At 48.3% G+C, this 25,057-nt stretch overlaps 1 protein-coding gene across 1 annotated transcript in view; it reads left to right on the plus strand.

Moving 5' to 3' along the window:
- LOC119968867 (PHD finger protein 3-like) overlaps positions 1–25,057 on the plus strand; it is a 119,111-nt gene that overhangs the window by 28,423 nt on the left and 65,631 nt on the right. Inside the window, exons 7-10 of the mRNA XM_038801777.1 lie at positions 1,766–1,925; positions 11,101–11,217; positions 13,203–13,328; positions 15,992–16,112. Of these exons, the coding sequence (XP_038657705.1) occupies positions 1,766–1,925; positions 11,101–11,217; positions 13,203–13,328; positions 15,992–16,112 (524 nt within the window). The remainder of the gene's footprint in view (positions 1–1,765; positions 1,926–11,100; positions 11,218–13,202; positions 13,329–15,991; positions 16,113–25,057) is intronic.

Here is a 25,057-nt window from a genome sequence, read left to right on the forward strand (position 1 = left end):
AATATCGAGAAAGTTTCCTCACCAACCAACATTAATCCCTCAACCAGAATTGCTGAACAAAAAATGCCTAGTTGTTTAACTCATTGCTCTATGTGGGCCTTTGCTGTGGGTAAAATAACTACCGTGTTTCCTAGATTACAACACTTCAAATGTGCTTTGGGATATCCTGAGGTCAGGAAAGGCACTCCATAAATGCTAATTTTTTCGAATTAGTTTCTTATTCAAGCTTTGAGAGGGGCTACAAATTAATGTGATACTCTGTTGGTAATAATGTTAATAAACTGCATGAACATTCAGCTGAAATGTATGCAAAGTAAAATGTGTCATGATTCATTTGTGTATGAGGAGGACAAAAACAAGAACAAATAATGTTCCATTGAGATTGGCATCGAAAAGGGTTGTCAAGTGAAACCTTTTTTATTAAAATTAGCCTGGTTTAAGATGATGCATGATCAATGAAAATTGCTTTACAATTCACAGTGCTTTCCCCAGGATGAGGCTATCTCCTTGACTTTCTGTCACCTAGAGGATCACCAGTTTAATTCTTCAATTTATCGGGCCTTCTGGTAATATTGTTTCACGCATCTGCCAGTACCTGGTTACAGAATGCAAATAACCGAGGTGTGGACACAGATTCCATCCCTGTTAGGCAAAGGTGGTAAATTAAAGATATAAACTAAACAAGAATTATGAAAAACCCACCAAAGTAAAAAGAAAGACCTGTATTTAAATCTCGTGCTTTCCCAAAGCACTTCACAACCAGCGAACTCCTTTTGAGGTGGCGTCACTATTGTAATATAGAAAATGTGGTAGTTGATTGGTGCACAGCAAGCTTCTACAAACTGTAAAACTATGCAGCACAGTGGCACAATGGTTAGCATTGCTGCTTCACAGCACCAGGGACCCGGGTTCAATCCCAGCCTCGAGTGACTGTCTGTGTAGACTTTACACTTTCTCCCCGTGTCTGCGTGGGTTTTCCCCGGGTGCTCTGGTTTCCTCCCATAGTCCAAAGATGTGTAGGATAGATGGATTGGCCATGCTAAATTTCCCCTTAGTGTCCCAAGGTTAGGTGGGGTTACAGGGATAGGGCGGGGGAGTGGGCCTAAGTAGGGTACTCTTTCGGAGGTCGGTGCAGACTCGGATGTGCCAAATGGCCTTCTTCTGCACTATAGTGATTCTATGAGTCTACAATGATCAGAATTTTTTTTGTGATGTTGTTTGGTGGACAAATATTGGCTGGGATAACCAGGGATAACTCCCATGATCTTCCTCAAACTAGTCCCATGGAATGTTTTACGTTTACTTTAAAGAGAAGACAGGGTCTTGGATTGGTAGCACAGTGGTTAGCACTGTTGCCTCACATTGCCAGGAACCCAGGTTTGATTCCCGGCTTGGGTCACTGTCTGTGCGGAATTTGCACGTTCTCCCCTGTCTACGTGGATTTCTCCCGGGTGCTCCGGTTTCCTCCCACAAGTCCCGAAAGAAGTGCTTGTTAGGTGAATTGGACATTCTGAATTCTCCCTCTGTATACCCGAACAGGTGCCGGAATGTGGCGACTAGGGGCTTTTCACAGTAACTTCATTGCAGTGTTAATGTAAGCCTACTTGTGACTAATAAAGATTATTATTATCTCATTTGAAAGATGGCACCTATCACATTGTAACACTCCATCAACAACGCACTGGAGTGTAAGCCTACATTTAAACTGATGAGCTGCTGCACTCAACTATATTCTCAAGGGCTGTTTTTACATTTTGTTAATCAGGTTGCAAGAGGCTGATGATTTGGACATAAGTGAAGAAACTGTGCAGGCTCTAGCCACGGACATTGAGAAAGAATTATTCCTTCTCTTTTTCTGCACCAACTCCAGATACAAGAACAAATACAGGAGTTTGATGTTCAACCTTAAAGATCCTAGGAACATGGTAAGGATACAACCTACTACATACTTCCTGATCATAGGATTCAAAGACTGAAATCGCTTCATGGCATTGTCTCTCAATCCCATGTGAGTGAGCTGATATCCCACCAGCCTTTGATCACAGATTAACTGCATTGTAGGTTTTTTGAAGGACAAGGGAGTAGGATTTTCTAGTTTAAGCCTGTAAGACTTGACTTAAACAAGTGAATGATAATGGTCACAGACACATTCAATTAATGTGTAGCTGGTGTAGGACCATAGGCAGAACTTCCTGCACATCTGTGCATGCTTTCCTGGGAGCTTCCATGATGCATTTATACTCCACAAGTTAAAGTTTGTTAAAGTTGTATCATCTCTTGCACTCCACCCCCTCAGGTACACGGATGGACTCTGGGTGATGGGGGATACATGTGCTGGTATCTGGTGAGCTAGTCAGTTATGTCACTGCTGCTTTGAACAAGTTTTCCTCCTCCCGGTGTCTGAAATGCTGTGCGGCTCCTGGGAATGGCACCACAATGCTGGGATCTGTAGGAGGAAAAGGGAAGCTTATAAAACCAGAAGACATAGGAGTAGACTTAGGCCACTCGGCCCAATGAGTCTTCTCCGCTATTCAATCATGGCTGATATGTTTCTAATTCTCATTCTCCTGCCTTTTCCCCATAACCCCGATTTCCCCCTATTAATCAAGAACCTATATATCTCAGTGACTTGGCCTCCACGGCCTTCTGGCAAAGAGTTCCACAGATTCACCATCCTCTGATTGAAGAAATTCTTCCTCATCTCAGTTTTAAAAGGATCGTCCCTTGAGTCTGAGGCTGTGCCCTTTTGGTTCTAGTTTTTCCTACTTGTGGAAACATCCTCTCCATGTCTATGCCTTTCAGTATCCTGTAAGTTTTAATAAGATTCCCCTTCATCCTTCTAAACTCCCAATGAGTACTGACCCAGAGTCTTATGAGAGGAAAACCTGGAGACCTTATCACTTCTCATTGACATCTCTGAACATAGCACCCATCGATCGACATGCTATCAGAGTAGACTCTCCTGAGGGATTGGGTGCCATATTTCCACTGTCAAATAACACCCTCCCTCCAATATCAAATTCCTCACGAAGCACCCCCATGACAACCACCGTCACATCATTCCTGAGAATGTCACCTCCATGGCCTGGTGCACCTGGGAGGTGGCATTCACCATCACCGGCACATTCTATCAACGTGAGCTTAGCCACCTCCATTGCCTTCTCCTGAACAGTGTGTATGACCCTCAGCAATAGGAATAGAAGGGTATGCAGATAGTGAAATGAAGTAGGGTAGGAGGAGGCTTGTTGCTAACAGAAAGGCCAACATGGATCGGTTGAACTGAGTAGCCTAATCTTGTGTTGTAAATTCTGCGTTAAACACTGGGGCCCAGGCCCTCAAGCCCATCTGAACACTTGGTTAAAGTCAGAAAGATTCAGAAATATGTTAAATTCAATGTCTAATCCAGTCCTCATAGTTCTGTTGCTGTCAGTGGCAAAGCGAGGATACCAACACACTGTTCACTGATTTCCAGATGGTCAAACATTTATCACCTCTTTTCCCATTTGAATGAGATGTTTTACTTTGGGGCATGGGTCTTTGAGTACCCAATGGCCAACATCTTGGAACTGATGGACAGTGCAGTGCAGGCCAAAAGGATTTGCAGCTGCAGTCAGAGGGTGTTAAAACTTAAATTGAAATTTGAAACCTGATTGTAAAACAGCCTGAAAATGTAATGGGAAATAGTGAAACAGTGGGAAGGTAAAGAGAGAGATTGAACAGCTGCTTGAGCTGCCCGCAATGATTAGTGGATTTATACTGTTTAATCAATGCCTTTGTAATTGAAACCTCAGGTAGCAATATCTTTGAGCTGTGGCTCAAGTGGGTAGCACGTTCACCTCTGAGCTAGGTTTATGGGTCCAGGACTTACATACCAGACTGACACACCAATGTCCCAAATTATCTACTCTGTAGGGAATCTCCAGTAATCATAACACAATTCCATTGGGCCGTATATAAGTAAAAAATTGCATGTTATCTCACTTTTACCACATCTTAGTCACTCCTTTTGCAGACAGAGTCTGCTGCATGTTAAATCAGGATTTCTAAAAATATTACTGCAATGGATATATATCCTATAATTTATATGAAAATGTCCTTCATTCATCACACTTTTGAATGGTTACAACTGTTTGCTCAACAGCGGTAGCTGTCTGATCTAAATGGCAAGGGTAGATACTATTTTAGAGATGGTTACCAAAGATTTACTGAGGGAACTACCCAGACTTTGGACCTTGTTTCTTATTTTGTTAAGCAGAAAGGATCTATTTATAATGCAAGTTTTTTAATTGCATTGTTTTAGTATCTGACTGCGTTACTTAATTCAGTCTGACCATGTAGTTTATCCTGTATTCATTGGCCCATCTTTGGAAAGGGAGTAACCAAGTATGGTAAAATCTGTATGAGCCGATGTTCCTCCAAAAATAGACACCTATGAAACTGAAACACTTACTGACAATCCCAAACATGTTGGGTGGGATTCTCTGTCAGCCGATGCCGAAATCGGGGCGTACGATCGGGCAGGGAATAGCTCCTGATGCCGAAATTGCGGCATGCACCCGTTTGACGCCAAATCGTGAGGCTCCACCCACTCAAACGGCGTCAATGAGATGCACGTCGTGCGTAGTTGCAACATCGTTCGCATATCATGAGTGGGCCCACCCGGTATTCTCCACCTCCGACGGGCCGAGTTCCCGACGTGTGCTCTCGCAAATCGTGAACCTGGCGTGGAGCTGGTAAGAGAGAGAAAGGGCATACGGACAGTGTCCAGCACTGCCATACTTTGCCGACAGTCGTGCCGCTTTCCAGGGGCTTCTGCCAGGGCTGGGGGGAGGGGTGGGGAGGGGAGTGGTGGAGGGTGGCCCGGAAGTGGGCTGTGGGGTCGGGGTGGACGGGTACACAATTACCGCAGCCAACAAGGCAATCGTGCGGATGCGCATGCCGCTGACTGCCCGCTTTAAACCTGGTGCCCTGGGTCTTATAGTTGACCCATTGGGTGCCGTCTGGCCCCAGCTGACCCATCAGCTGTATGGGCGCTCCAGCACAACCTGTCCCATCTTTTCTGCTCTGATCAGTGTGTGTTTGGGGCGGGGGGGGGGGGGGGGGGGGGGGGGAGGTGTACAGTTTCAGCGTAGCTGCAGCTTGACAGCCCTGCGAGTGTCCATCACGGACCCTGCAAATCCCAACCCATTATTTTGTGGGTTTCGAGGGTGTTCCATGTGTGGCCGGTGCTAACCCCTCATCGGTGCAGGTGTGGTGCTGATATTTCAGACGTGAAAGTCCACGGATTCTCCGTTGGTGTCAGCACTGTGTCAGCATAACTCTCAGCATTACAAGGGTTAATGTAGTTCTATGAATAGCCACTAGAGGGAGCTGTAGATACTACTATATAGATACTCCTTCGGGAGAGGAGTGTAAGCAGGAGACAGCGACTGAAGGTCATAAGAGCAGTTAGTGTGAGAAGGTTAGATTATAGTTTGTACCAGTGAGTGAGATTAGCAGTAGGTGAGTGTAGTTAGATGTTATTGATCAATTCTGTATTCTAAAAGGACAAGAGTCGAAACCCAGTTTAAAATCATAGCTTTGTTTAAGTAAAAGTTGTAAATAAAATAATAGCTTGGTTTAAGTAAAAGCTGTACTGTGGTCTTTGTGGAACACTACACAATCCATCCTGAAAAAGCAACACAAAGAACACCACAAGCACTTGGACTCTGAGAAAGGGAGAATGCGGCCCTCTGCATTACAATAAGTACAAACTGCACCTGGAAACCATATGCACTTGCAAACTACAAGCTATGGATTCAACTCCACAAAATGCCAGACACGCAGATGCATCTGAGATGGTAAAGACTGAAAATAAATTATTGTGTAATGAAGATTTCGTAACCCAGCATCTTCAGCAGGAGTGAAAGCCCTCTAACCCAGTGACTGAATGCTTCCACAGCTCTATCCCAGGGAAATGAACTGCTCCTGAATGACCAGTATTGTCTAAAAATGGACATTGTCATCAGGCCAATCGGGGAATCCATTTATTTCCATTCCTGTCATTCTTTTGACATTTAAATTGAAAACAGTGTTAATTGTGAAGCAATATAGGTGCATGAAGTGGGATTCCCCGTTTCAGAAAAGTGACGCTTGGTCTGAATCGGTGGACTTCTACACAAACAAAATTTGCGCCGCTCCTGGATCAATTCATGAGCTAAGACGGGCGCCACGTGGAACACGAGCAATTCCAATGAAAAATGGTGCCTGATTCGCCGGGGTCAGGATTGACACTCGAGGGGCTGACAAGCTGCAGCCACATATTAGAACTCCACCCCCCACACACACTCATCGCAGCCAACAAGATGGCAGCACAGAGAGCGGCACCCCGGTTTGCAGACGCCGAGCTGGAGACCCTTTTGGATGCCATGGAGGAGGAGGGAAGGAGACACCCCAGGGTGGGAAGGAGGCTGCCACCCACCACTGTACACCGTGAGTGCCGTGGGCCCCACCTCCAAGACTGGCCAGCTGTCCCATGAAAAGCTGTGTGACTTCCTCTGGGTGGCTAGGGTGAGTAGCCAGCACCATGCCTCTGGAACTAGCCCCTGTCCCATACCTTGTATCCCCCCACCCACCTGGAGGGCGGCCGGACCCCACCCGATGGCAGTGTGCACGCTCCCCACCCCGTACCACATGCCGGCACCACGCCAGCCGGCAAGGCCGGGCGACCTGGCCATGGAGGCCACCGATGCTCACCCCCTGTGCTGCATGCGTCTGACTGCCTAATACTTTCTCTTTCTGTCTCCCGGCCCCCGCCCTCGCAGACGAAGTGGCACAAAACTGCCGGGAGAGCGAGAAGGCCAAAGGGGGACCGCCGGATCTGCGACACCTCACCGCAGCAGACTGCTGGGCACTGGATCTGGTTGGTGAGCCCTGAGAGAGGGCAGTCGCTGACGTGGAGGTCAGCATCAGGCGAGCAAGTCAGCCCCCACTGAGTTGCAGTTCCCCAGGGCACGTGTGGCAAAACGCCTCCCCTCACCGCTCCCCCAAACCACCTACTCACCACCCCAACACGCGATCCAATCATGAGTCATGTCTTGTGTCTTGAAGGATCACCTGACGACGAAGCCAGGAGACCCCAAGCCCAAGTGGATATCTGCGACGACGAGGCAACAGCAGTCCGAGACACCCCGGAGCACCAGTCCGGGAACAACACTGACCCTGTCACAGCTATCACCAACACTCTTCCACCATCCCGAGACATTCACCTCGGTTGGCACTTCAGTGAAGAGGCTCCTGGGGCACTATCAGGTGTGCACCACACAGGTGGAGGTAGGAGCCCCCGAGGGGGCAGATGGTCGAAGGGTGGCCGACCCCAGGGTCTACTTGCCGTCGGACGGGTCCCAGCCTTCTGGTAAGGGCAGTACCATCGATAGTGAAGATGCAGGCGTAAAGCCAGGGACTACATGAGGGGCTGTCAACGATGTGGGTAGCACAGTGATGCACAGTCGCTTCACAACTCCAGGGTCCCAGGTTCGATTCTCGGTTTGGGTCACTGTGCGGAATCTGCATGTTTCCCCGTGTCTGCATGGGTTTCCTCCGGGTGCTCCGGTTTCCTCCCACAGTCCAAAGATGTGCGGGTTAGGTGGATTGGCCATGATAAATTGCCCTTCATGTCCAAAAAAGGTTAAATGGGGTTACTGGGTTAAGGAGATGGGGTGGAGGTGCGTGCATGGGTAGGGTGCTCTTTCCAGGGGCTGGTGACTCGATGGGCCAAATGGCCTCCTTCAGCACTTTGAATTCTATGATTCTACGATCCCCATACAGCACCTGTAAGGTGCATTTGGGGTGACCCAACAGTGCCAACAATGCATGAATCTCAGGCCAACACTGCGTTGGTGGCATCCACGGTGGAGGCCTATGGTATCGGCCATGGTATCGGCCATGGGCAATGATGTCCAAGGCCTGGGACACTCTGTGCGGATGGCGGCCGAGGCCCAGGACAGGGCTACCCTCTCACAGGCAACCATGTACCAGGGCCACCTGAACATTGCAGCGGCGCTCCAGAGCATGGCTCAGCCACAGTGGGTCATGGCTGAGGGCATTGGCAGCATTGCCCGGGAGCTGGCCCACCTGAGCCAGTTCCAGAGAGAGATGACACTGTCACTGGCTGATGTGGCACAGTCCCAGAGGGAGTTGGCCAACTCCCTGTGCTCCATGGCCGTGAGTTTTGAGGCCCTGGTCGAGTCAGGGGCTAGCTCTGGTCACACCCCATCCCAAAGAGTGGCCTATGGACCATCCGGCACCCCGAGGGGGGGTGGAGGAGGAGGTGATGGGGCCCGTGCCGGTGACACCCATCATGGGTGGTGCTGGAACACCACAGTGCCTTGTACTCCCCCCCCCCCCCACCCCTCTATCCCTGGGGCATCTGTTGGATAGCGGACAGAACAGGGTGGCACCACTCCACTTGGACACCTGAGTGACTGCTGGACCCATCCAGGCCCGATCATTCCAGAGGACGGCTGCCAAAGGGGACCCATTTCACAGGGCGAGAATCGCAACAGGCATACCCCACACCCGATGTACCGCCTGGGAACTCATCTAGACTGTTAAGGCCCTTAAGGCCAGAAAGGTAAACACCAGTTAAATTGGCATGGGTGCAGCACATGGGGCATAAACCTGTACATAAATGTTCACCGTTTCACAATAGACACCTGTTCACCACTTGCAACCAGCCTTGGTGCTCTGTCAGAAGGGTGTGCTGGGCTGGCTGCAGAGAGTGCTGGGGGGTGTGGGTTGGATGGATGGACATTGCGGGTGGGCACAGGCCAGGGACCCCTTCCAGCCACCGCTCTGGCAACCCACCCTACCCACTCCACCGCCATCCCTCCCGACCATAAAACCCCCGCACCCCCCTCCCCCCCCTTACTGTCCCCACCTCTGCCACCCCAAGGGTTTGGTGAGTCTGTGTGATGGAATGGTCAGCTTGCATGCAGGGATCATACAGGTGGATGGTGGAAAGTGCTGCCGCGGACAGGATTGAGATGTTGTCAGACAAAGCGGAGCACCAGAGCTCACCGCAGAGCGGGTTGTCATCATCCTCCATCCCATGGTCCAAACCCGCTGCTGCCGCCAACCCAGGGTCCACACCGCATAGTGAAGCAGGTAGGAATCTCGGAGAGAGTTGTAAAGGAGGGGCGGTGATGGCACAGGGAGCGTCGTCATTGGAGGGGGTTGTCGGCCAAAGACTGTGGGGGAGGGTCAGGATCTCCTTCTCACCGGCCAGGCCTCCTAGTCGGTGAACCTGGAGGCGATTAGGGCGTACCATGCGTGCTGGCTCAGGCACACACGTAGTGAGGCCTCCTGTGCCTACCCAGGCCCCATGTCCTGCCCATCCTCGCCCTCCCCTGAATCTCCTCATTGGCTGAAGCCTGGCGTTCATCACCCTCCAGCATATCATCGCTCTGCTGTGCGATGTTGTGGAGGAAGTAGCAGGAAGTAGCATGCAGCCACCATGTGGAAGACTTTAGCTCTATACTACAGGGTACTCCAGAGCGGTCCAGCCACCTGAACCACATCATCAGGATGTCGAAGCAATAGAGCTTCAGTGATGACCCGGATGCACCTGTGCACAGAGGTCTGAGATCTGGACAGGTTCCCACTCGGCGCCTGGAAGGACCCCGTGGCAGAGACGTTCAGGGCGACTGTCACCTTGACGGTCACTGGGAGCAGGTGTCCTCCCCCATATCCCCGCTGTGCCAGGTGCACCATGATCTGGAATATACCTTGCACTGTTCCCCTACTCAGCCGGAGGCTTCGACGGCATGCCCGGTCTGGCAAGTCCTCGAATGACAGACTCTGCTGGTACACACAAGCCCTGATGTGGCGCATCCTTCCCACCCCCGTGGCCGACTCTCCATCCTCACCGGCTGCATCCTGCTCTTCTGGGGCATGCTCTGCTGCTGCAGGGTCCTCCCTGAGCAGCTCCTGCTCGGCAGCGTCAGTGCATCCCTCGGGGCTGCAGCGGCGGGATGAAAGCCTCCATTCCTGATTTGACGGACCCTGCCATCTTGAAAATGGCCTGGAGGCAGGAAGCTGCTTGGAAAACAGACACTCCGCTCTCTTGTGGCATTCCATCTGCCTGACCACCTCTGGGCCCGCCTCTGCGGTCATTTGAAAATCCGATCCACTGGAAGCAGAGGTTAATTGTCGAACTTGGACATGTGAACCCCGATACTGCAGGGAATAAAAGTGCTGATGTTTCTGTCGCATCTGTCATGACCTCAGGACTGCCCAAGGGGAACACAGCAGCCAATTTGTACACAGCAAAGTTCCACAAACAACAATGAGGTAAATGACAGGGAATCATTTGCATGGTATTAGCTGAGGAAACAAATATTGGCCAGGACACCAGGAAAATCACAACTCTCCTTCAGATAACACCATGGGAGCCTTTAATGCTTACTTTAGCGGATAAACAGAGCCTTGGTTTTTAAATCTCACCTGAAAGATGACACCACCGACAGTGCTGTAGTCCCACAGCACTGCACTAATGTTTTGTCCCGATTTATGTACTCCAGTTTTCTGAGGCATCTATCCTTTTTGGATATAATTTGCATCTTTATTTTAGATTCGCAGTGGCCATGAGATGGGGAGAAACTGTGAACACTCGCCACAACATTACTGGAAGGCAGAGAGAGGACCATACATTTCCCCACAAGCAGGGAGGGAGTAACCAAAGGGCAAGTCAGATTTCCTGGAATTACAAAGTGGAACTGTCAGGATGCTGGGAATAGGGAGAGTGTCTGCCTATACACAGAACCTGATAGTGGGGTGATACGGAGGTTTAATCGCCTCTGTGCTTCTGACTTGTTAATCTGCCGCTCTCTGCATTGCCACAGTGCCGGATGCTATTTACAGTACATCCTGAAAGAGGTTTGAAATTGAGAGTTAAATCTACCTTTTGAGCTGTGGGTCCAGCCATCAGCGACGTTTTAAATAGCCCAGGAATTAATACATTTGCGAATCAGTGGGAACAGCAGTATGAATTGGAGTTACTATTCAATTATTCTCTGTGAATTCCCCACTGATTGAAGCGACTGTTTTCTGTTTTTATTGCAGCAGTTGTTTAGACAGGTTCTGCTGGGTGAGATCACACCCCAGCGTTTGGTTCTAATGAGTCCCACAGAGCTCGCTTCCTTGGAGCTCATGGAATGGAGGAAGCGTGAAAACAAACACGTGAGTAGTGAAAGCCAGGAGACCACTCCTCAGGGGCCCACTCTGATTTGGAATTGTTTTACACAGAGGGTAATGCTTGACTTGAGTATGTGCCATGCAGCAGTGTTGGACATAAAACATAGCAGGTATCTCAGTATAAATACACAGGGGTATGGAGTGATTATCATAACATGTACCTAGTGTAATACACTGGAGCATAGGATATTGTCGTGCAGTGTGCCTCAGAGTAATTATTGCACTAGGAGATGTTTAGAATAGAACACGTTTTGGTGTATCATAACACTTTATGGGATTTTTAAGCAGAGTACGCATGACAGTGTTATAAACTGGGATTTGGTTATTTACCGAGGGTCATTTATGGGGAGATGGTGGCATAGTGATAATGTAACTGACCTAGTAATTCAGAGGCTAATGCTCTAGGGACACAGGTTCAAATCCCACCATGGTAGCTGGTGGCATTTAAATTCAATTGAAAGCGAGTCATCAGTCATCGTGAAATTATCATCGTTTGCTGTAAAAATCCATCTGGTTCAGAAATATTCTTTCAGGAAGGAAATATTTATCTGTTCTCGTCTATATGTGACTCCAGACCCACAGCAATGTGGTTGACTCTTAACTGCCCTCAGAATAGTTTAGCAAGCCACCCAGTTTAAGGGGATCATGGATGGATAACAAATGCAGGCCTCGCTAGAGATCCCCAAATGAAAGAATAAAAAAGATACTCTGGTCTTTTTAAAATTCATTTATGGGATATGGACATCGTTAGCTAGACCAGCATTTATTGCCCATCCCTAGTTGCCCTTGGGAAAGTGGTGGTGAGTTGCCTTCTTGAACCGAGACAGTCTCTGAGATGTAGGTACACCCACAGTGTTGTTAGTGAGAAAGTTCCAGGATTTTGCCCCAGCAACAGTGAGGGAACGGCAATATATTTCCAAGTTGGGATGGTGAGTGGCTTAGAGGGGAACCTCCAGGTGGTGGTGTCCCCGGTATCTGCTGCCCTTCTGGATGGTAGTGGTTGTGGATTTGGAAGGAAGGTGTTGCCTAAGGAACATTGGTGAGTTACTGCAGTGCATCTTGTAGACTGTACACACGGCTGCCACTGTTCCATCGGTGGTGGAGAGTTTGAATGTTTGTGGAAGGGGGAACAATCAAGTGGGTTCCTTTGTCCTGGATAGCGTTGAGTAGAGTGTTGTTGGAGCTGCACTCATCCAGGCAAGTGGAGAGTATTCCATCACACTCCTGGCCTGTGCCTTGTGGATGGTGGTCAGGCTTTGGGGGGTCATGTGGTGAATGACTCGCTGTAGGATTCTGATACTTTGACCTGCTCTGTTGCCACAGTATTTATATGTCCAGTCCAGTTCAGGTTCTGGTCAATGGTAATGCCCCAGGATGCTGATAGTGGGAGATTCAGCGATGGTGATGGCATTGAATGACTAGGGCCGATGGTTAGATCCTCTCTTGTTGGAATTGGTCATTGCCTGGCACTTGTATGGCATGAATTTTACTTATCACTTGTCAGTCCAAGCCTGGATATTGTCCAAGTCTTCCTGCATTTGGACATGGACTGCTTCATTATCTGAGGAGTGGTGAATGATACTGAAGATTGTGTAGTCGTCAGCGAACATCCCCACTTCTGACCTTGTGATGGAAGGAAGGTCATTGATGAAAAAGCTGAAAATGGTTGGGCCTTGGACACTACCCTGAGAAACTCCTGCAGTGATGTCCTGGAGCTGAGACGAGTGACCTCCAACCACCACAACCGTCTTCCTTTGTGCCAAGTTAACTCCAACCAGTGGAGAGTTTTTCTGGGTGTTACAGGATAATTAGCATATGTCAGTGTAATAAAGAGAACATTTCAGCTTGGTATAGTAATCCGTGCATAAATACCTATTTTCTGTGACCCGAGCACTTATGTATTTCCTATAGACCATGCTCAAGTGCTGAGGATCCTTCCTACCTTCATTCTCAATTCCTGTCAATTACAGAGCATGAAACTGATTACTGCAGAGTCAGATAAATTTGAAAAACAGCCACTGAGTAAACTGACACATAAAGGAGAGATAGAAATCGAAAGAGACTTGGATCAGAACTTAACCCTTGAGGATTTAATGGTAGGTGATGCAGTGCTGAATTATGTCCTCTTTCATAACATAAAGAATGGCTTGTGAGTTTGGACCCAGTGCCTGGACACAGGGATCAGAGACAGTGTCCTGACATTTACTCGGCCATTGGGGAGGGGGAGGGGTATTGGTGGTGGGAGGGGAGAGGATTTCCGGATGGGAAACTTGGAAGTATGGGCTTCCTTGACGTTCTGATCTTCTTTTCAACAGGTTTCCGACTAACAACCAGCCTAATTGACTGACAGGCTGCGTAACTCTTAGGTGGGAAATTGGCTCGGGTGTGGATACCAGGAAGCAAATCAGGGTTGAGGGAAGTCAAAGATTTGATTGTGGGAGTTAAGAGATCGGAGAGTTGCAAGAGAAGTTGAAGATCAGGGATGTGCAGTGACGAGTAGTCTGGGATCTGGTTGGGATAGTCGTAGGTCCTGGTGGGATTGGAGGTTATGGCAGAGAGTTGAAGGTCAAGGTGAGTAAGGGCACCGGCTTGTTTCTGTAAAGGATCCCTACCCATAGTCAGTCTGATTGACAGGCTTGGCTCTGACCCGGACTGGGAGCACTCTGAAACAGCCAAGGGGTAAGATCCCGAAGCTGGCACCGGGAGTATCCGAACACCTAACCCGGGGGGCACCAAGACTAGCCTGAACCCTGAACAAGAGTAGGCAAATCAGCTTCTTGAACCTGCTCTGCCATTAAATTAGATCATGGATCATCAGATGCTTTAACTCCATTACCTGCCTTTTCTCCGTTTCTCTTGATACTCCTCCCTGACAAAATTAATCGAACGTTCCCAAAAGCTCCAATTTTCCCTTGCATCCACAGCCTTTTAGAGAAAGAGTTCCTGGTTCCCATAGAATCCTTACCGTACAGAAGGAGGCCATTCAGCCCATCGGGTCTGCACCGACCCGCCAAAATTGAACCCTACCTAAGTCAACTCCCCTACCCCCATAACCCCACCTAATTTGCACATCTTTGGACACTCAAAGATACAATTTAGCATGGCCAGTCCACCTAACCTTCACATCTTTGGAATGTGGGAGGAAACCAGAGCACCCGGAGGAAACCCACGCAAACATGGGGAGAGCATGCAAACTCCACACAGTCACCCAAGGTTGGAATTAAACCTGGGTCCCTGGCGCTGTGAGGTAGAAGTACTAACTACGGTACCACCGTTCCGTGTTACACTTCCTGATTTGACATCCAAATAACGTAGCTCTATTGTAAGATTATGTCTCCTTGTTCTTGATTGGCTCACCATTGAAAACAATTTTTGTGTATCTACCCTATTGAATCCTATCATTCCTGTGTAACACTCTCCAAGGCCAGTATATCCTTTCTGAGGTGCTGCCCTGGACTGAACACTACTCCAGATGGGCTCTGATCAAGGCGCTAAACAACTCGTGTGTCACTTCAGTAGGATTAAAGACTCCGGCTGAACATAGAACATAAAACATTACATCACAGTACAGGCCCTTTGGCCCTCGATGTTGCGCCGACCTGTGAAACCACTCTAAAGCCCATCTACACTATTCCCTTATCATTCATATGTCTATCCAATGACCATTTGAATGCCCTTAGTGTTGGCGAGTCCACTACTGTTGCAGGCAGGGCATTCCACGCCCTTGCTACTCTCTGTATCTTGCTTTCCCTGTAATGTCAAGGGAGCAAACCTTATTTGTGATATATACCCAATTAGGGATGAGGGGAAGGTCTTGGTAAGAGATAGCGGGAACAGCAGCTGGTCAGCGGAGTAGGTGAACATCATCACATGTGAGCGAATGGTTTGAAGTAGCAGATATAGGTAGGTCACTAAACCACATAGATTTTTGTCAGATAAGGTTTTCAAGGGATTTGAAGCAGGAGGGCTAATGGAGTTGAGATAACCTGAATGATGAAACCAGCTCAGTGGACTGAATGGCCTATCCTGCTCCTGTGTTCCAGCACTGTATTGCTGAGGGAAAGTTTAATTTGTAACTGAATGGGAGGGCACTGGGGTGGGATTAGCAGACCACTGATTTTAATTGTGTTTATAAAGAAAAATAGAAATACTTGAATTCATGCAGTGGCTTAACACGTCCACCAGACTACTCAAAGTGACTTAAAGCCAGCGAAGTATAGTCTTAATTATAATGTTGAAAATGCAATGGCCACACACCAAGCTCCCGAAAGAGCAATGTGAGAATGACCAGATAATCTGATTTGGGGATGTTGATTGAGGGATGAATGTTGACCAGGAAATAAGGGCCGACTCCCATGCTCTTCTTTAAAATGCCACCCACCTGAGGAGACAAATGGGACTTTGCTTCATCCGCATTATGTCAGGACTGTTAGCCTTGTTTTTTGTGCTCAAGTCCTGGAGTGGGACCTGAACACACAATCTTCTGAATCAGAAGCGAGAGGGACACCAACTGAACCATGGCTGACACCAAAAAGTTTAAATGTTTGTCTGTCTTTTCCTTCTTTGGTTGATTCTTGATGCTGTTTGTTCAGATTCTGGAACAATTTGAAATCTTCATTCAGAGAAAAAACACGCCCCATAGTTGTGGGGTTTTCTTTGAGGAAATTCCTGTCATTTGCTGAAGTTAAATGAAAGGCTATTAATCATCTAAGTTTCCTGAGGATAAGTCTTATCTCGAACAGACTGATTTTTCCTGCAGGAGAATTCACCAAAACCCTCTGGAAATGGGGAATTATCAGAGTCTGGGAGAAGCAATATAGTGGACACCACCCATCAGCACAGGAGCCACCTTCTGGACCCCAACTGCCGGATCTGCACAGGTAACAGAAGCAGCGACTCACAGAGCACACTGGGCGGGATTTACCCATCACCCCGCCGCGGGTTTTTCGGATCTACTGGTCCCACCGTTGTCAACGGGATTTCCCGGTAACTGCACTCCTTGCCACGGGGAAACCTATGCAGCGGCGTGTGACCACAATTTCGCGCCGGTAAATTCGCCCATTATGTTTACACTTCCCTCGAACTGACTACAATGCCAGTTCATTGGCAGCTCCAGCAGATTCCTCAAAGGGGTTTGAAATGGGTAAAGGAGAGCGATTTGCTCCCATCTGGCAATGTTTGGCTTGTGCAACTCAGAGTCAGCTCCTGTACAAGTCAAATCCACAATGGGTAAAAGGAAACAGTTCAGCCCTTTGCGGTATGGTACAGCTCATGTATCCACCAATGTCACCTCTCTACATTTAAGTGTTAATTTTTCTGTGTGCACACTGACATTCAGGTTTATCTGTAAATTAAACTGAAAGCACCACAACAGAAAAGCCAGTATCCAAGCACCAGATAAATCACCACACTCTCGAGCAAGATACATCAGCCCGTGGCTTACCCAGTTTCTGGCAGTTTTAGTAAGTGAGAAAACCTTTGTTGTGTTATAGTTCGCTGACTTTTGAACAATGCTACATTGAAACTAGCTAATCGGAGATCACGGTAGCACAAGTGGTTAGCACTATTGCTTCACAGTTCTAGGGTCCCAGGTTCGATTCCGGGCTTGGGTCACTATCTGTGTGGAGTCTGCGCATTCTTCCCGTGTCTGCGTTGGTTTCCTCCGGGTGCTCCGGTTTCCTCCTGAAAGATGTGTTGTTAGGTAATTTGGACATTCTGAATTCTCCATCTGTGTACTGAATATGGCGACTAAGGGCTTTTCACAGTAACTTTATTGCAGTGTTAATGGAAGCTTACTTGTGACAATAAAGATTATTATTGTCTTATTATTGTTATCCATAGAATCCCTACAGTGCAGAAGGAGATCATTCGGGCAATCAAGTCTGCACCGACCCTCCAAAAGAGCACTCTACCTAGGTCCATGCCCCATCCCTGTAACGTTGCACATTGATGATGGTCAATCTACCTAATCTGCACATCTTTGGGCTTTGCGAGGAAACTGGAGCACCCAAAGGAAACCCACACAGATATGGGAAGAACTACAAACTCCACACACAGTTGCCCAAGACTGGAATTGAACCCGGGTACCTGGTGCTGTGAGGCAGCAGTGCTAAGCCACCATGTTGCCCTTTCTGTGTGAGATATGGTCCTCAGATTAAATCACCAACAGTCGACCCTCCCCCTCAAAGGGGAAAGCAGCCTATGGTCATCTGTACTATGGCGATTGTGCTTTTAGTTTGAGATGTGAGAGTGTGCCCTGCTGTCTGAGATGTGAGAGTGTGCCCTGCTGTCTGAGATGTGTGAGTGTGCCCTGCTGTCTCCCGATACACTAGTCGGAGATGTGTGAGTGTGTGCCCTGCTGTCGGAGATGTGTAAGTGTGTGTCCTGCTGTCTCCCGATACACTAGTCGGAGATGTGTGAGTGTGTGCCCTGCTGTTGGAGATGTGTGAGTGTGTCCTGCTGTCTCCCGATACACTAGTCGGAGATGTGTGAGTGTGCCCTGCTGTCTGAGATGTGCGAGTGTGTGCCCTGCTGTCTGAGATGTGAGAGTGTGCCCTGCTGTCTGAGATGTGAGAGTGTGCCCTGCTGTCTGAGATGTGTGAGTGTGCCCTGCTGTCTCCCGATACACTAGTCGGAGATGTGTGAGTGTGCCCTGCTGTCTGCCGATACACTAGTCGGAGATGTGTGAGTGTGCCCTGCTGTCTGAGATGTGTGAGTGTGCCCTGCTGTCTGAGATGTGTGAGTGTGTCCTGCTGTCGGAGATGTGTGAGTGTGCCCTGCTGTCGGAGATGTGTGAGTGTGTGTCCTGCTGTCTGAGATGTGTGTGAGTGTGCCCTGCTGTCTGAGATGTGTGAGTGTGTGTCCTGCTGTCTGAGATGTGTGAGTGTGTCCTGCTGTCTGAGATGTGTGAGTGTGTGTCCTGCTGTCTGAGATGTGTGAGTGTGTCCTGCTGTCTCCCGATACACTAGTCGGAGATGTGTGAGTGTGTGTCCTGCTGTCGGAGATGTGTGAGTGTGTGTCCTGCTGTCGGAGATGTGTGAGTGTGTCCTGCTGTCTCCCGATACACTAGTCGGAGATGTGTGAGTGTGTGCCCTGCTGTCGGAGATGTGTGAGTGTGTCCTGCTGTCTCCCGATACACTAGTCGGAGATGTGTGAGTGTGTGCCCTGCTGTCGGAGATGTGTAAGTGTGTGTCCTGCTGTCTCCCGATACACTAGTCGGAGATGTGTGAGTGTGTGTCCTGCTGTCTGAGATGTGTGAGTGTGTGCCCTGCTGTCTGCCGATACACTAATCAGAGATGTGTGAGTGTGCCCTGCTGTCTGAGATGTGTGAGTGTGCCCTGTCTGCTGATACACTAATCAGAGATGTGTGAGTGTGCCCTGCTGTCTGAGATGTGTGAGTGTGCCCTGCTGTCTGAGATGTGTGAGTGTGCCCTGCTGTCTGAGATGTGTGAGTGTGTGCCCTGCTGTCTGCCGATACACTAATCAGAGATGTGTGAGTGTGCCCTGCTGTCTGAGATGTGTGAGTGTGCCCTGTCTGCTGATACACTAATCAGAGATGTGTGAGTGTGCCCTGCTGTCTGAGATGTGTGTGAGTGTGCCCTGCTGTCTGAGATGTGTGAGTGTGCCCTGCTGTCTGAGATGTGTGTGAGTGTGCCCTGCTGTCTGAGATGTGTGAGTGTGCCCTGCTGTCTGAGATGTGTGAGTGTGCCCTGCTGTCTGAGATGTGTGTGAGTGTGCCCTGCTGTCTGAGATGTGTGAGTGTGCCCTGCTGTCTGAGATGTGTGAGTGTGCCCTGCTGTCTGAGATGTGTGTGAGTGTGCCCTGCTGTCTGAGATGTGTGAGTGTGCCCTGTCTGCTGATACACTAATCAGAGATGTGTGAGTGTGCCCTGCTGTCTGAGATGTGTGTGAGTGTGCCCTGCTGTCTGCCGATACACTAATCAGAGATGTGTGAGTGTGCCCTGCTGTCTGAGATGTGTGTGAGTGTGCCCTGCTGTCTGAGATGTGTGAGTGTGCCCTGCTGTCAGAGATGTGTGAGTGTGCCCTGCTGTCTGCCGATACACTAATCAGAGATGTGTAAGTGTGCCCTGCTGTCTGAGATGTGTGTGAGTGTGCCCTGCTGTCTGAGATGTGTGAGTGTGCCCTGCTGTCTGAGATGTGTGAGTGTGCCCTGCTGTCTGAGATGTGTGAGTGTGCCCTGCTGTCTGAGATGTGTGTGAGTGTGCCCTGCTGTCTGAGATGTGTGAGTGTGCCCTGCTGTCTGAGATGTGTGTGAGTGTGCCCTGCTGTCGGAGATGTGTGAGTGTGCCCTGCTGTCTGAGATGTGTGAGTGTGCCCTGCTGTCTGCCGATACACTAATCAGAGATGTGTGAGTGTGCCCTGCTGTCTGAGATGTGTGAGTGTGCCCTGCTGTCTGAGATGTGTGAGTGTGCCCTGCTGTCTGAGATGTGTGTGAGTGTGCCCTGCTGTCTGAGATGTGTGAGTGTGCCCTGCTGTCTGAGATGTGTGAGTGTGCCCTGCTGTCTGAGATGTGTGTGAGTGTGCCCTGCTGTCTGAGATGTGTGAGTGTGCCCTGTCTGCTGATACACTAATCAGAGATGTGTGAGTGTGCCCTGCTGTCTGAGATGTGTGTGAGTGTGCCCTGCTGTCTGCCGATACACTAATCAGAGATGTGTGAGTGTGCCCTGCTGTCTGAGATGTGTGTGAGTGTGCCCTGCTGTCTGAGATGTGTGAGTGTGCCCTGCTGTCAGAGATGTGTGAGTGTGCCCTGCTGTCTGCCGATACACTAATCAGAGATGTGTAAGTGTGCCCTGCTGTCTGAGATGTGTGTGAGTGTGCCCTGCTGTCTGAGATGTGTGAGTGTGCCCTGCTGTCTGAGATGTGTGAGTGTGCCCTGCTGTCTGAGATGTGTGAGTGTGCCCTGCTGTCTGAGATGTGTGTGAGTGTGCCCTGCTGTCTGAGATGTGTGAGTGTGCCCTGCTGTCTGAGATGTGTGTGAGTGTGCCCTGCTGTCGGAGATGTGTGAGTGTGCCCTGCTGTCTGAGATGTGTGAGTGTGCCCTGCTGTCTGCCGATACACTAATCAGAGATGTGTGAGTGTGCCCTGCTGTCTGAGATGTGTGAGTGTGCCCTGCTGTCTGAGATGTGTGAGTGTGCCCTGCTGTCTGAGATGTGTGAGTGTGCCCTGCTGTCTGAGATGTGTGAGTGTGCCCTGTCTGCTGATACACTAATCAGAGATGTGTGAGTGTGCCCTGCTGTCTCCAAATACACTAATCAGAGATGTATGAGAATGTTATACTAGTTAGAGATGTGTGAGATTTTGCCCAACCAACTTCCCCTGTGCTAGTCGGAGATGTGTCAGAGTCACAGAGGTTTACAGCACAGAAATGGCTCTTCAGGCCATTGCATCTGTGCCTGTCAAAAACAACTACCGCAGTATTCCAATCCCATTTTCTAACACTTGACCCATAGCCTTGTCTGCCTTGCCTTTGCAAGTGCACAGCTAAATACTTCTTAAAAGTTATGAGAGTCGCTGCCTTCACCAACCTTTTCAGGCAGCGAATTTCAGACTCTCACCACCCACAGGGTGAAAAGGTTTTCCTCCTATCCCCTCTGTCCCCCTGTTCATTGATCATTCCACCAAGGGCAAAAACTTCTTCCTGTCTACACTATCAATGCCCCTCAGAATTTAATACATCTCAATCATTTCCCCTTCAATTATAAGTTCCAAGATGGCGCCGGAGCGAGGCGACTTCTTGCAAGCTGTGCCCAGCATACCCTCTAATTCTATATTTTACACTCGTTCTATGCTTCTTAAACTTCATTCTAACTCTTTTAAACTCTCTAACAATGTTACATTCTGTAGTCTATCCTTCCTTCCCTATGTACGGTGTGCGTTGCCTGTATAGCATGCAAGAAACAACACTTTTCACTGTATACTAATAATGCAGCAATAATAAATCAAATCAAATCCAAAATCTGCTCCAAGGAAAACAACCCCAATCTATCCAATCTCTCTTCCTGGCTAAAACTCTCCAGCCAGTAAATCCTGGTAAATCTCCTCTGCACCTTTTCCATTGCTATCACATCCCTTCTATAATGTGGATCCCAGAATTGCACATCACACTCTAACTGTGACCTAACCAACGTGTTATACAGTTCCAGCATAACCTTCCTGCTCGTAAACTCTATGCCTCGGTTAATAAAACAAGTATACCATATGCCTTCTTAACCACTGTATCCACCTGCTTTGCTACCTTAAGGGGCCGGTGTACATCTTCAGTACTTCCCAGGGTCCTGCCGTTTATCATGTATTCCCGTGCTTTGTTTGTCCTGCCCAAGTGCATCACCTCACACTTATCTGGATTGAATTCCAGTTGTCACTGATTAACCCTTCTGACCAGCCCATCTATATCCTCCTGAAATCAGGCTATCCTGCTCACTATTTACCACCCCACCATTTTTGTATCATCCGCAAACTTACTGATTAACCCTCCTAAGTTCATGACCAAATCATTTATATAAACCACAAACAGCAAGGGTCCCAACACTGACCCCTGCGGGACCCCGCTGGACACAGTCTTACAGCCAGAGAAACACCTCACGACCATCACCCTCTGCTTCCTGCTACTCAGCCAATTCTGGATCCACTTTTCCAAATTGCCTTGGATTCCATGGGCTCTCACCGTCGCTATCAGTCTCCGTGGGACCTTATCAAAAGTTTTGCTGAAGTCCAAGAAGACTACATCAAATGCATTTCCCTCATCTACACACCTGGTCACCTCTTTGAAAAATTCAATCAGTTTGGTCAGACATGACCTCCCTTTAACAAAACCATACTGACTGTTCTTGATTAATCCCTGCCTCTCCAAATCCAGATTAATTCTGTCTTTCAGAATTGCCTCCAATAGTTTCCCCACCACTGAGGTTAGACTGACTGGCCATAGGAGAGATCCCAGAGGACTGGAGGGTAGCCAATATGGTACCATTAGTCAAGAAGGAAGGAATGGATAAACCAGGAAACTAGTAGTTTTAGGAAACTACTAGTTTCCTGGTTTATCCATTCCTCCCTTCTTGAATAATGGTCCCATATTGGCTACCCTCCAGTCCTCTGGCACCTCTCCTGTGGTCAGAGAGAAATTGAAAATGATTGACAGTGTCCCTGCTGTTTCCTCCCTTGCCTCACACATATATTTTATCTGACCCTGGCTATTTGTCTACTTTCAAGTCTACTTTCAAGAGTGCCAGAACCTTCTCTCTATGTTAATATATTTCATTTTATCAGCTCTTCTCTCTGATTTCTATACCCACACTGTCCCTCCCATGAGTGACCATCAGCCCAATGTATTCATTTGGAACCCAACTATATTCTTTGGCTCCACATACAAATTAGCACTGTGGTCCCTAATGGCCCCTATTCTTTCCCTAGTTATTTTTTCTCCCTTAATGTGCTTGAAAAACAACTTGGGATTTTCCTTTATTTTACCTGGTAGTATCTTTTCCTGTCCCCTTTCTCTCTCCTAATTTCCTTTTAGGCTCACTCTTGCACATTGTATAGGCCTCTCGGGTTTCTGCTGTTTTGAGTCCTTAATATCTGCCAGAAGGCTCCCTTTTTTTCCTTATCCAATGCCGTATATCCCTTGATATCCAGGGTTCAGTGGATTTGTTGGTCCCATCCTTTTTCTTTGCTGAAGCATGTTGGTCCTGTATTCTCCCTATTTCCTTCTTAAATGCATCTCACTGTTCTGTCACAGATTTACCCAAATGCCTCTGCTCCCAGTCCAAATCATATCTGATCTTGATTAAAATCATCTTTGTCCTTTTCCACAACAATCTTGAATCTAACAGTTATGATTGCTGTCTGAAAAATGCTCCATCACTGATCCTTCAACCACTTGCCTTACTTAGTTACCTAAAATTAACGTCAGGACCGCCCTCTCTCTCTCTTGTAGTACTTTCTATGTACTGGCTTAAAATTTCTTCTGGATACATTTTAAGAATTCCGTACCCTCTAAATCTTTCGCACTATGACTCCCCCAGTTAATATTGGGGAAGTTGAAATCCACCACTATCACTACCCTATTCCTTTTACAGTGCTCTGAAATATGCTGGCATATGGGGCAACACGGTGGCACAGTGGTTAGCACAGTTACTTCACAGCTCCAGGATCCCAGGCTCATTTCCCGGCTTGGGCCACTGTCTGTGCAGAGCCTGCACGTTCTCCCTGTTTCTGTATGGGTTTCCCCCTGGGTGCTCCGGTTTCCTCCTACAGTCCAAAGATGTGCTGGTTAGGTGGAATTGCCATGCTAAATTGCCCTTGGTGTCCAAAAAGTTAGGTGGGGTTTCAGGGATAAGGTGGAGGTGTGGGCTTAAGTAGGGTGCTCTTTCCAGGGGCTGATGCAGACTCGTTTGGCCGAATGGCCACCTTCTTTACTGTAAATTCTATGATTTTATGATTCTGCTTCTTTATTTCTCTCGGACTATTGGAGGGCCCATAGAATGCTCCCAGCAATGTGATTGCTCCTTTTTGGTTGGTAAGTTTGAAGAGCTTTCTAAGATGTCATCCCTCCTTTATTGATTCCCTGATCAAAATTGTGACAGTCCTTCCTCTTTTACCTCCTTCCCTGTCTCGCCTGAAGACCCTATAACCTAGAATATTGAGCTGCCAATCCTGCCCCTCTCTCAACCATGTCTCAGTGACAGTAATAACCTCATATCTTTGACAAGGTCCCTCATGGCAGACTGGTACAAAAGGTGAAGGATACAGAACTGGCTTGGTCATAGAAGATAGAGGGCAGCGGTCGAAGGGTGCTTTTCTGAATGAAAGTGACTAGTGGTGTTCCGCAGAGATCAGTGCTGGGACTTCTTGTTCGTAGTATATATATAAATGATTTAGAGGAAAATGTAGCTGTTCTGATTAGTAACTTTGTGAATCACACAAAGGTTGGTGAAGTTAGCAGTTTTAGTTTAGACAGGCATCATGATCGGCACAGGCTTATAGAACATAGAACAGTACAGCACAGAACAGGCCCTTCGGCCCTCGATGTTGTGCCGAGCAATGATCACCCTACTCAAACCCACGTATCCACCCTTTACCCGTAACCCAACAACACCCCCTTAACCTTACTTTTTAGGACACTACGGGCAATTTAGCATGGCCAATCCACCTAACCCGCACATCTTTGGACTGTGGGAGGAAACCGGAACACCCGGAGGAAACCCACGCACACACGGGGAGGACGTGTAGACTCCGCACAGACAGTGACCCAGCCGGGAATCGAACCTGGGACCCTGGAGCTGAGAAGCATTTATGCTAACCACCATGCTACCGTGCTTGTAGGGCCGAAGGGCCTGTCCTGTGCTGTACTGTTATTTGTAGTGAAGGATAGCGATGAGGATTGTCAGAGGTTACAGCAGGATATAGATAATTTGGAGACTTGGAAGGAGAAATTAAAGATGGAGTTTAATCCGGACAACTGTTAGGAATGCATTTTGGAAGGTTTAATACATGTGGGAATTATACAATAAATGGCAGATCCCTTAGGAGTATTGACAGGCAAAGAGATCTAGGCATACAGGTCACTGAAAGTAACAGCGCAGGTGGATAAGGTAGTCAAAAGGCATATAGCATGGTTGCCTTCATCGATCGAGGCATTGAGTATACAAATTGGCAAGTCATGCTGCAGTTATACAGAACCTTAGTTAGGCCACACTTGAAATATTACGTACAATTCTGATCGACACACTACCAGAAGAATATGGAGGTTTTGGAGAGGGTACAGAAGAGATTTACCAGGATGTTGCCGGGTCTGAAGGGTATTAGCTATA

The sequence above is a fragment of the Scyliorhinus canicula genome, chromosome 1 (assembly GCF_902713615.1).
Source record: "Scyliorhinus canicula chromosome 1, sScyCan1.1, whole genome shotgun sequence".
NCBI classification, from domain to species: domain Eukaryota; kingdom Metazoa; phylum Chordata; class Chondrichthyes; order Carcharhiniformes; family Scyliorhinidae; genus Scyliorhinus; species Scyliorhinus canicula.